Source organism: Centroberyx gerrardi, chromosome 5 (assembly GCF_048128805.1).
Source record: "Centroberyx gerrardi isolate f3 chromosome 5, fCenGer3.hap1.cur.20231027, whole genome shotgun sequence".
NCBI classification, from domain to species: Eukaryota; Metazoa; Chordata; class Actinopteri; order Beryciformes; family Berycidae; genus Centroberyx; species Centroberyx gerrardi.
In genome coordinates, this window is record NC_136001.1 from 22,747,443 (window position 1) to 22,760,100 (window position 12,658).

General features: G+C 46.4%; 1 protein-coding gene across 1 annotated transcript; it reads right to left on the reverse strand.

The window, feature by feature from the left end:
- Positions 1 to 239: 239 nt before the first annotated feature.
- dyrk3 (dual specificity tyrosine phosphorylation regulated kinase 3) lies at positions 240 to 12,444 on the reverse strand. The gene is made up of 6 exons (XM_071910777.2): positions 11,508 to 12,444; positions 9,102 to 9,211; positions 4,450 to 4,655; positions 3,745 to 4,057; positions 3,186 to 3,602; positions 240 to 3,023 (listed from the first exon to the last, which is right to left on the reverse strand). The coding sequence occupies exons 1-6, from the start codon at positions 11,548 to 11,550 to the stop codon at positions 2,292 to 2,294; spliced, it is 1,821 nt and encodes a 606-aa protein (XP_071766878.1). The 5' UTR covers positions 11,551 to 12,444; the 3' UTR covers positions 240 to 2,291.
- Between the last annotated feature and the right edge of the window lie 214 nt (positions 12,445 to 12,658).

Genomic DNA, 12,658 nt, shown 5'->3' on the forward strand with positions numbered 1-12,658 from the left:
CAAGTTCTGTACTAAATAACATCCAACAAGTCTTCTCTGATAGAGCGTCCACGGAACAAAATCTTATCGTCTGGCTGGCTGGATTTGTGGGTTCTTGACATGAAAAAGTTTGGGAATCCTTGCTCTATGCCATGCCTCACATGGAAGAAATAGACTTATGTTTTTCTGATGCATTCTTACCCGTTTAAACACTTTGGTCAATGTGTGTAGCAAACCAGAAATCACTCCGGGACAGAACATTTCAATTAATAATCATTTTTATTTTCTTTAGAAAAAGAAACTATCACAAGTTCATTTGGTTACTGTACAGTTTCTCTTCTCATAGTCACTCAGTCTGTATAACAGGTTGTGATCTCATGCTGGAACACCAAACACCCTCCTACTAACTCACACCACTAGTACAACATGACAGCATACAACTTTCTCTTTTTCAGCTTCTGCATTTACATCCTCTGATCTTCTCGAGCGAATAGCAATAGAAACCACTTCTATAAAAAAAAAAAAAAAAAAAAAAAAAACGGAGACAGAGTAGAAATCCCTGACAGTTTCCCGTGGAGAACGAGAGGGACGAGAGAAAGAACAGAAGGGTGGCTTGAGGTTTTACCCTGAACTCTTTGAGTGGTGTGGTCCATACAACATGCACCTAGTGTGTTAGTGTGTGTCTGTGTGTGTGTGTGTGTGTCTGTGTGTGCGTTTGGACAGCACCATAATTCACGATGTGAGTTTAAGAGATTCCCTGCCCTACATGAGACAGAGTGAGGAAACGAGAGAGAGAACGGGTGGGGGAGGAGAGAGAATCTAGGTCACATTGTGGAGCATGCAGACCCCCTTTTGCATTCTCTCGCTCTCAGTGGGCAGAACTGCATGCATGTTCATCCGCAGTCAGGACAGAGGACTGCAAGTAGAAGAGAGCTAATATAAGGGTAGGGGATGTATCAAGTATGTCTCCCTGAGAAACACCTCTTTCTTCAGTACCATAAAAACCTCATGCTCCACCTGTCACTGGCCTGTCCTACCAACTCCTTTACACCCCACCCACCTCCAAATCCTGGCTCATATATGACTCATACTGCCCTTCATATTATCTCATGATCTTTCTAGCCTTGCACTTTTCCTCCAGTAGCTTTAATGCAACCATTGCCAACATCATAGCAGCCAATAACGGGCAATGAAAGGGTGGCATGCGTTCACACTTTACCCCTCACTTTCCAGCGCCAACTTTCCTTGCGATCATCCCACAGGTGTGTGTGTAACGACTTGCAGATCTATATGAGTTTATGTGTGAGCCAACCTCACACAGCAGTCTCACGCAAACCACTTTGTGAAGTACAGAGAGTGAGGGTGACACCTTTGTGACAGAGTTAGAGTGGAGTTACTGTCCCTTCCCCCACTCTTCTCACTCAAATGGTGGAGGGGGGCTGTAATAGGCCGTCCCATACCCTCTCTATGACTCGCACAGTAGCACCACATACCAAAAATACGCACACAGACACACCAACGCCACATACTGAGCTGACATGCAAGCACCAGGGATCAGGAAAGGTAGAAAAAGAGCGCAAATAGAAAAAATGAGTGAGTGCAGGCTTAATTTATTGCTAAAAATTATTTTCCTAATCATTCACTACACAATGCCAATCCCTCATTATCTGTGTAAAGGCGTGTATGTTGTATGTATGAGTGATAATTATGTTTGTGTGTGCAGGGCCTAAAACTAGAGCATGATTCGTTCTCTATGAAATCAAGGTGGGTGAACAGATCTTTGCTACCTGATACATGAGTCATCTCTGTAGCCCTTTTCAAGTTTCACTCTTAAAGATAAACACTGCCCGAGAAGGGTGGTGAAATATGAGTGTTGAGAGTGTATGAAAGAGAGGCAAGTGACAGTGCAGGTGTGCTTGAGTGTGTGTAACTCAAACACTCACGTGAGAAAACACACAGGTAAAAACATTTGCTCATGTACAGAGCTATCCACTCACACAAAGAGTTTTTAAAAAGCAATGTCTAAATCAAACCGTATCAATGGCTGTAGACAGAAATCACACAGCCGCTCAAGGAAACTGCTGTATAAAAACTTGTAGAGCGTTTTTTTTATTGTCTCTCTCTCAGTTCAGCTAATATTAAAAACCAGGACCTGGGGTGTCGACACCGCTCAGTATAAAACAAATAAAAGAACAACCAAACGAGTTTTAAAACCTAGGATCCACTCATGTCCATACTCCTACCCCTCCTGAGGAGTGGAGAGGGGATGAAGTGGAGGGAGAGAGGAGAATAGAGGGTCTCTCTCTCTCTCTCTAGGAGACAAGTTTGGGTAGGACCGTGCGGAGAGGTATGGCCTCCCCTGAGTCTCCCATCATGTTGCTCCTCAGTTTGTTGTTGGTGGCTGTGGTGCCCAAGCCAGGCCCCCCCTTGGCCAGGATGGAGGGGAACGAGGTGCTGTGGTGCTCGGGGAGCCTCTTCACCGTGGCACCCTGGCTCTTCTCGGCGCCAGGCAGGGGCTTGGGCAGCCGACGGTACAGCCAGGGGTGCCTGAGGGCTTGGCTGGGGGTAAGGCGAGACGAGGGGTCCCAGTCCAGACACTTCTTTATGAAGTCAGTAAAGGTGGGGTCCTCGCAGCCCTTGAGCGCAGCACTCCACTCCTTGCTACCTGGAGGGCCTCTCATCTTGCCGCGGCGGGAGCGAGACCCTGTCAGCACAGTGGCCCCCGTGGGCAGGGTGTTGGCTCCGCAGTAGCGCGGGTGGCCCTTGGAGTTGATGAAGTTCTTTGCCCGTTTGGCCTGTTCCAGAACCTTCTGTGGAGGCATGCCCAGCAGCTCCATGACACAGGCCAGCTGGTCACCCTCGTCCTCCCCGGGGAACAGGGGGTAGCCTGTCAGCAGCTCAGCCAGTATGCAGCCGAAGCTCCACATGTCGATGGGCAGGCCGTAGCGCGAGCCAAGGATCACCTCTGGAGCACGGTAGAAACGAGACTGGATGTAGGTGTACACCCGCTGGTGTTCAAAACAGCTGGAGCCAAAGTCTATCACCTGGCAGAGACAGGGTGCAGAAAGCAACAGTCAGTGAGTGTTTGAGTGAGCATGCTCATCAGATGTACATGACTTATTGTAAAGCTTGTACACAATAGGGCTAATCCACAGTCTAACCTCTGCATGGATAACACACCATCATGAATGTGTCGCATGTCCTACCTTGATGCCGCTGCGTCCCTGCTGTTTGAGCAGGATGTTCTCTGGCTTCAGGTCACAGTGGATGATTCTGTGTCTGCTCAGGGCCTCCAGACACTGCAGGATTGAGTGGGCAAACTTCCTGACCAGCGGCAGGCTGAAGCCCTGGAACTTGTTCCGCTTGATCAGCTCGTACAGGTTCATGCTCAGCAGCTCAAAGGTCATACAGATATGGTTGCGGAAGGTGAAGTTCTCAAGCATGTGCACAACGTTCATGGTGCCGTTGCGATCCTGCTTGCGCAGGTGCTCCAGGATGCGGATCTCCTCCTGCGCCTGCCTGTGGAAGCGTTTCTCGTTGCGCACCATCTTCAGGGCCAGATGCTGCTGCAGTTTGTGGTCGTATACCTTGGCCACCTGGCCGAAGCTACCTTTACCGATTACCTGAAGAGGGAGAGAAAGAGAGAGGGAGGATACTGGGTTAGCTAAAACCAAGAGAACCAAGGTCACTGGTTTCACAGACCCATGACTGTAAATATGTTGGCCAGCAAACACCAAGGAACAGCAAGATAACTATGTGACTGACCTTGAGGAACTCGTAGCGGTAAGCCAGGTGGTCATGGGGTACGTGGATGTAGCCCCCCTGCTCGTCATCGTAGCCGCAGTTGTTGTTGCCCCCAGCAACGGCGGGCCTCTTCTTGGCGTTGGGTCCCAGGAAGTAGATGTCTGGGTATGAGTGGATTTCCGTCTGCTCCAGGGTGGTCAGTTGGGAACGGTACTGTCTCAGAGCCTGCTCAGGAGTGAGGGGGCCACACAGCTTGCCACTGCCTGTACCGTTCCCTCCAGTCCCAGTTCCCTGTGGGCCAGACGATTCACTGGAGCCCTTACTGGAGCCCGTGCTGTGGCCAACAAGCATATTATTAGAACCAGCCTGGAAACAATCTTAACAGGATTAATGATAAAAGTACTGAACAAATGAACTGGACAACTGAAGCGTATCTTTCTAGATTATTAGAGTTTTTGTGCAGTTTAATTACGCCTATATACACAGTTGAGAGGTAGGTACTGCAGATGGAAATCCATTTTTCCCAGCATTGTTAATGATAAATATTTAACTGTCATGGGCCATTAGCAAGGGATTTTTCTACCAGTCTCAGAATGAAAAAAAAGAACATTTATGTAGCTGGCCACCCTTTACATTTATGCTTAAATTACAGACTGGGCCATTGAGTGTGATCTGAAAGGCAATTTAAAAGCTCTTGTAGTGTCTTCATACACGTGCACTTCTCACCTGTCCACACTGCGCTCCTTGGACAGGCTGGAGGCTGGGGCAGGTCTACCGGGCGCCTGACCAGTGGTCCCGCTGTTCTGAGTGGTTGCTGTGCTAACAGCGTTGATCTTACGATTGTAAGTGGAGTCTTCATACAGGTACTTCACCTTCAGCTGACCACCTCGCACAGTCACCTGATCCCTCATTACGCCCTTGTTACTGACCACCTGTGAAAGAAAGGCAGAGACAGACAGTAGACAGAAAGAGATAGGCATTAGAAAATCAACTGGTAAACACTGGCCTGTAGCTTCTATACAGTCTATGATTGGGTGTAATTATTGCAGTTCATTGTGTAGAAGACATGTAGTCCATTGTGTTATGTGAATGTGTTCAATAGAGCGAAGAGAGGACCTCTGTGTGGATATGCGTGTGTCTGTGTGTGCTTGACCAGTGGTACTAGGTCTGACTACAGACTAGTGGCACATTGTGCAGAATAGGGGCCACTTGTAGCCTGCAAAAGACTTAAACTGAGAGGCAAAACAGTCATGTACAAAACATTTCCTTGATGCCTTCAAACATGTCAATATTATACAAAAACTATAGTATAGCGCTAACCAGTCTGGCAAGCGCATTTTGCAAGCAAAGCGGAGTGCTGATGGCAAATGTTCAAGAGGTTGACTGTGAAAACAATTGTATCAAGGTGGCCCCCAGGCTAAATCTATTCACATAGCACTGCGACACACCCACAGATGGATCAATGGCAGTGAATCTGGATCAGGCTGGAGCAGAGACATCACTTAAGACATCACTTATGGAGTGTGTGGCTAGCTAGCAGATCTAGCTCAAGCTTTCGTATCACAACATCCAAGCCCAAATATCAACAGCTGTAACTTCTGAGTGAGGGCTGGTGAGCCACTAGCAGAGATGCAGCTAGGTGTGGGTGAACCAGCACAACAGGATCTAGATCCTGTTGGGGAGAAAAGCCTGGGGGCTGAGGCTAAGGCTGTGTTCACATTGCGGAGCGGTTTCTGCTTGAAATCCGCGATCCGCTACAGTTTTGAAAAAAGTGGCAGAAACTAAGCGGAGCGGTAATGGGTGGCGCTCAGTTTGTTGCCGGGCAACCAATGTAGCGCTGAGCGTGATCGCGGAAAAATCTGCGATCTCCCTAGCAGCCGGTGGTGAGTGTGGAATCCGCGCCCTTCCAGAGGAAATAATGGCATTTTAGCGGTCATCGCTCCGCAATGTGAACACAGCCGAACTCCTGTGTGCATATGCACGTGCACACACACACACATGCACGCACATACACAGACAGACAGACACACTCTGACCCCCAACCAATACACATGCATGCTGTGACCCACATCCCTGTCTGGCTACTATTTTGTTAACCAGCTGTTTAAAATCAAGTACAGTTATAGGCAAGCTTTGTCTCAAGATTCCTATACATTTTCCATTTCTAAAAATTCCAGCGTTTATCTTCTTGAAAGGATTTAAAGATTTTGGTTGGGGTTCATTCTGATGAATACAACAAATATCACGTTATATGAAATGACGGTGGGGTCTACAACTGCAATTAAATGTTAAATTGTGTAATGGGGATTGTATGTGTATCTAAACTAAACTAACTAAACAATTACATTGCGTCATACTTGTCCAATATTTGTCCAATTCCCAAATTTTAACACCTGGAAATGATCAAATTCATTTTTCCAAACTTGCGTAGAAACCCTGTTGTCTAGTCAAGCCTAGTCTGCTAGTGTTTCTGCGATCTTTGAATAAGGCCACCTCTGCTTGGGAGGACGAGAAAGCAGGCTAGACGTGTTAGAGGAAAACTCTACAGTCTGGCTCTGGGCTGCCAGTAAACAGCTTCGTTTCAGCAACCCCAGGAATTCATTCCTCCTCCCTCCCTCTCTCTCCCTCTCTCTACCTCTCCCTCTCTTCTTTCTCTTACCAGCGGAAAGAACCTTCCACAAGATTATGGAGCAGAAGGGAAATGACAGTCATTAAAGTTAGATTATACTCTCAAGCTCCTGAAGCAGTGTGGCTGTTAATAAGACACACTGTCATACACTTCGCCTGAGCTTCTCGTGCAGATACGCAACAGAGGCATAAATATTAAAAGCGTCGTTCTCTCACTCTCTCTCTCGTTCACATAAACACTCCTTATTTTAGTGGTAGAGTGGTTTCAACCAGCTGAGGGAGGGAACATCTGGACACTAATGTTTTCTTTTTTCCCCCATTGCTGAGCGTGAAGATTGCTAGGCTGTCCTGTGGAGCCTCTGCCGATCTAGGGGCAGAAACCAGGTCAGCTGATAAAGACAACACAACAAGGAAACATACTCTTAAAGTAGGTGTTGATATGTTCCACTGACAGAGGACCTGACTTGGTGTGTGTGTGTGTGTGTGTGTGTGTGTGTGTTACAAGCATGATCCTAAAATAGAGGTGGCATGCAGGATGAGTTTCCATACATGTAACCATATAGTCTTAACTTATCACAAAAGCCCCATTGCAGACCCAGGGTCACATGCAGCTGTTGCCCTGAATGTTGTACTACAAACACAGTGGACTACATTGATTGAGTCCCTTCACCCACACACACATATACAAATGCAGGCATAAAAATCAAAAGCTTTCAACATGTGGAGTTCCAACCGTAATGGATTATTGATTGCCTGGGCTGGGGTGTGATCAGGATAACACATAAAACAAGCGACAATTAATGGGAAGAGAAGCAGGAGAGTGTGAATCTTCTCTACTGAGGGTGGAGAGTCCTCTGTGTGCAAATCTACACAGTGCAACAGATGGAGAAGAGCTAATCTCTTTGCCGTCAGAGAAACACCTAAGCATGCTTTTCTCCTTCACACACACACACCTCTCTAGCACACCTCAACACATGTAGCATGCACACAGACTTTTGTCACACACACCTCAGCAAATCCTGGTCATCAAGATATAAATTCTGGGTCACAACTATCAGAATTGATGTTGCTGGTAGTGTTGATCTCTCTCCATCTCTCTCACTCACTCTCACTGATTAAAATTTTAGGAAAAACCAGAACTGAATGCTACTACATGCTAGGGCTGGGCGATTAATCAAATTTTATTTTCGATTACGATTTTGGCTTCCCACGATCATGAAAACAAGAAAATCGAGATAAAACGATTTTTGTGCCGCATTCCGTTTAGCAATGTTGCTTTCGTTTTGTCTTGTGTTGTAAATCCAGCGCACCCCCTTCCCTCGCAGCGGTGCGCTCCGCCAAAGCCCAAACACACTGTGGTCGGTAACAGAGAGCCGCCGCGTTTCTCTGTTTTATTTTTAACCCTTCCTTGGTAGAAGATGACAGAAAGAGAGCTGTTGGTCGCCAGGAAAGGTAAAACAAATTCATTGGTGTGGAAACTCTGTACAGACCCAAGGTGCGTGTTCAATTGCACTGAAGAACTGCAACACGGTCAAATTACCTAATTCCACTAACGTTACTTAAATACCACAAGATAACGTTAAAGCCACCTACCGTTAATGTCTGTAGGGCAGCGAAGACAAGTTACTGTCTGCAAATCCCCGTATATAATAATCGTGGTTATGGTTTTTGCCATAATGGAGCAGCCCTACTACATGCTGCTAATTTCAGTTGTCTGCCTCTCTTTCGCACAAGGACCAGGAACGACTTTATTTAAATGGTGTAGAGCACAAGACAACTGGATGTGTACTGTATACACAAAGACACACGGGACTGGGATGAGCTACTGGCAGTCACATTCAATTGAGGATATTACCTCTGTGAGGGATGGAGGGAGTGCAAGAGAGAAAATACAAAGGAGGAACAGGACTAGAAAACTAGGCCTAAGCTCTGTGTAGGCGAGGCGAGGAGGGGGAGAATTGTTGATTGGTGATTTTGTTTGTGGGTCAGATTTTCAAGCCCAATAAATCTTTACAATCTATCAGACCAGAATATCCTGTGCTACGTCACGTGTATTTTCTGCCAAAGGGGCTATTCAGAGGGGCAACCTATGCGGCAAGGTATTCTGCTAATCCTTTGTGGCATATTTATGTGCATCTACAACCCCTGCATCTATTGATCAGCAAAAAAACAAGGCAAATGACAACGATATATGTGGGTCAATCCACTGAAGCCTGTGAACTCCACCTTACAAATGAGTCTCATTGGTCTAATGGTATCCTCATAAATATTCATAACTATGGGTGGGCTTACAGGTCACAATGGCTTGTGGCACTTCTGAACTACAAACATTCCCAGGGCTGGTTATACCTCAACTCTCTGCCTTATGTATTCACTTTGGCTGGAGGAAAACAATGGCCACTTCACTTCTGGTTACCAGCCAATCAGAGACACTTATGGAGGATTACCTGCTGCGACACACACATTCTTGCATATCCTCTGGGACAATATTACTCATCACATCTTATTCCCCTTGACTGCTATGACGGCTGAATATGTAATACATAAGTTGAAGATAAGCTCACCTATCCTGTCATGCAACACTGGAGGCTGGATTGAGGAAAGGAGGAGGGGCGCAAACGAGATGAATAGAAACAGGGCATGAGTAGGGAGTATCTCTCTTAGGAACAGGATGTCTGGACACAGTGTGTTTCAGCACAGGAAATAGGGCTTTAGTGACTCTGTATGTGTGTATGCGTGTATACACTTACCGTGTGTTTGGGCATCGGGGGCAGCCCAGAGGGACTGTTTGTATCCGCTTCGTCTTTCAGGATGTGGTCTGTCCTCATGTACGAGTCATACAGTCCATCGCCATGCCGTGCTAAAGGAAGAAAACAAAACCAAAAAAATAAAAATCAGTGGAACCATCAAATCTACATAAACACAGACACTCAGTGAGGATGGGGTTCAGAGGACAAGTCTCTGGAATGCAATCTAATCTCCTCCACAGAAACAGACAATCACCCCGGTTCTTCAAACCAGTCAAAGCCCCATTGATTATTTCATCAATCAACCTATCCATTCCAGTAACTCCCCAAAGACCAAAACAAATAATTTGATGTGACCACACAATTCCCCAGAGCTAACCTCAGCAAGCTAGCCCAACTCCATTGGGCGAGTGGAGCTCCTACTACCACAGCAACCTAGCCCAAATTTGCTGTTGCAAAAGGCCAGTATTAACAGACCCAATACATTGTACCCAAGGCCAGGGCTCAGAACTGACCGGCTTAGACAGGGCTTAGGGTCTCAGAGCGCTAGCGTTGCAAGTGGTATTATTGGCCTAATGGGAGTAACAGATGCCTCTATGACGACAGCATCTTTCCGTCTGCCCATCTGTCCATTCAGGCCGAGTCATGTACTGGACACACCAGGTGTGTTCAGAAATAGAGCTGGGATGGAAGGATGCGGGTGCTTGTCATTCAATAATGCTGTACGCGCTCACCTCAGTGGCAGGCAGCCAAACACATAGGCCTAATGCAAGATGATACAGAACGGGTGAAAGAAGCATTTGGGTCTGTGGGAGGAACCCAGTTACTCAAATGACAAACCCCATCAGTCAGCTGTTCATCTCAACAATCATTTTAGTTTACACACTGGTTGCTTCTGCTACTTGCTTATGCAAATCAATAGAAATAAACTGCCGGTATTAATCTCTCTGATAGCTTGTAATGGGGTTGAGTAACCTGCTGGCACAAGCCATGTGTAGGGATTTTGGGCTGGGTTAGCTTGTTAGCAAAAGCCCAAAAGAGTGATAGGTTTGGTGTTGGCTGTGGCTAGCCCAAGAGAGTGTTGTAACCAGTGTTGCAGGTGCGTCAGAGCCCTTGTCCCTAGTGCTAGGCTGTCAACAGACCGGCTCCTGGACAGATTAGACCTGCTGCCTGGATACAGACGCATTAGACCTGCACAGCACACAGAGGCATTAAGGCTCCATACACATTATTAGGCAAGCACAGACCCCATTAGTCCTCTACGAACTCCTAATCACTCACTGGGGGCTCAGCACTTTCTGCACAGTATCTGGCTCCACTGCCCAAGCAAACCTTCCAAGAACATTAACAAAACAGAATCCAAACCTATACGCAACTAAACATCTAGCCTACTGCACTCAGCTGGCTTTCACCTCTCCGCACTGAGAAAATCCTCAATGAAGGACACACAGCAGAGGGTAGAAAACAAAGTTCAGGCAAACAGACTTACAGCAGATCATATATCAAAAAACGTGTGTGTGTGTGTGTATGCATGTGGTGGGGGAGGCAAAGTGACAGTTTCCTGTCCTCCTGTTCCCAGTATTCTGAACAAAGTGTCTCCTTACAGACAGATGCTACTGCGATTGCCAATTTTTTGGCCAAATTTGATGTTAGGCGTATGGTAGTGAACAAAATGTACTTACATGTATGCAGTATATGCATAACTTAAAAGATCAGCTATTACCCCTAACATACAACACACATAAACCCAAAACAAACAGAACCTAAAAATGAATTCAGTACCAAATAAATGTGTAGTACCATAATGTACCAATAAATTGATTGTGATAAGCTGTTATCAACGATGACAATGCCTTGGTTGTGGTATTACAATTCAGTTGATCAAACAAAATAAGCCAGCACGGGTTAGGAGGGCTTATCCAGCACTGATAAGACAATGCTTACTACAGAGAGTCGTCGAAACCTGGGCAGCGCTTTCCGGGGTCTCTTCCAAAGTACGCACAGATAGAGGAGTCTTGTGATTGATACGAAGTTGCAAGCAAAAGAAAACATGTTTACAACTCGCGTCTTGTAAAATGGCCGAGGCATTGTGACATTGCATGTCAGTCGTCTGTCCAGAGAATGACACGACGTGACATTCAAGTCAGCACCAAATAACAATTTGTCAATCAAAGAGCTTTTAAGAGGGATCTACCACCGGCCCAAGATATTTCTGTAAATGCCAGAGTTCATTGAGGGCGAAACCAATGCCCTGGCAAGACTGGCAGCTAGTATTTGTGTAACCTACAACTCGTCTTCATTTTGTTAAAAAGAACTGTGGCAAATGCATAAGCAAAGCATACATGTTTGGACAACATTATAATACAACAAACAAAGGGTAAAAATACAGTAAGACTTCGTTGTGGTTACCTGTTGCTATTGGGCCCTCTGGTTTTCTGCTTATTATCATCATGATTGCAATTTATATTTGATGCCAGCATCCGAAGTGAAAATATAAAAAAAATCTCCAGAACAAGAAAACAACAAAATGTAAAACAAGTAGAAAAAACAATGGTTGTAACGTGCGTTTACTAGCTTACTTAGCTATTAGCATAACTTTTCCCTAGTAGTGTTAATAAATGCAGTCCAAGTGACCATTAGGTTGAACTGTCGATTTAACTAACTCGATTCTTATCTTTACCTTGGAGTTAACTTTTTTCTTGCCACCTACTTATCACTATGTAATCCCCCCTTGTTCTTCCAAAACCATGCAGTTGTGTGTTCAGTGTGCTCTCACACTCGCCCTGGCTATCATTAGCCTTGGCTGCAATTTGAAAAAGTTGAGCAGGCGGTGGGGGTCGTTTCCCTACGCTAGCTAGCTAGCTCGCACAGCCACAAAAACACTCGTCCGCCTGGGCGCCGCTCCCTCTGTTAAAAATAGTTTGAGTCCGAAAATTATAGCTTGGTGGTCTAACCCGAGTGCCCCTCGCCTTTCTCTGTCGATGGAGAGTGCCGATCCAGAGCACCATCCCCGTGCTTATTCCCGGTTAGCTGGCTTGTAGCAAACAGCGATGCTACCACTCGTTAGCTGTGCTTGGCTCCGGATGAACCCGCAAGATTTTGTCCTCCTGTGGGACAGCTCGGGGCTGCTTCACTTGTCTTGAGGGATGGCTAGCCAAAACAGGCTAGCTCGCTAGCTGTACTCGGGCCAATCATGCCCCATGTTAACCGCAGACATAACAGCCGAGGGCATCCCCTTGGAAGAAAACCTTCACCTGCAGTCAGTGCAATAAAGCGGCAGTGTTTAATCCGTCTTCTCTGCGGTAGGAGTATCTTATTCGACGTAGCTCAGTGTGTTGTTGCTAAGGGCGTCTTCTCTGTGCTCGGTGTGGTGGCGTCATCAGACAGACAGAGGGGGATGGAGGAGGGCGGTGCTTAGCGTCCATCTTGGCTCAAAGCAGAAGGGCGCCCCGCAGCGTCCAACTGGAGCTCTGCTCTCACACGTGAGAACTGTGAGTGCTTAAGTAATGCAAGTTTGCTCCCTTTCTGAAACTCGCTATAGCATAAAGCCTGCATTTTGT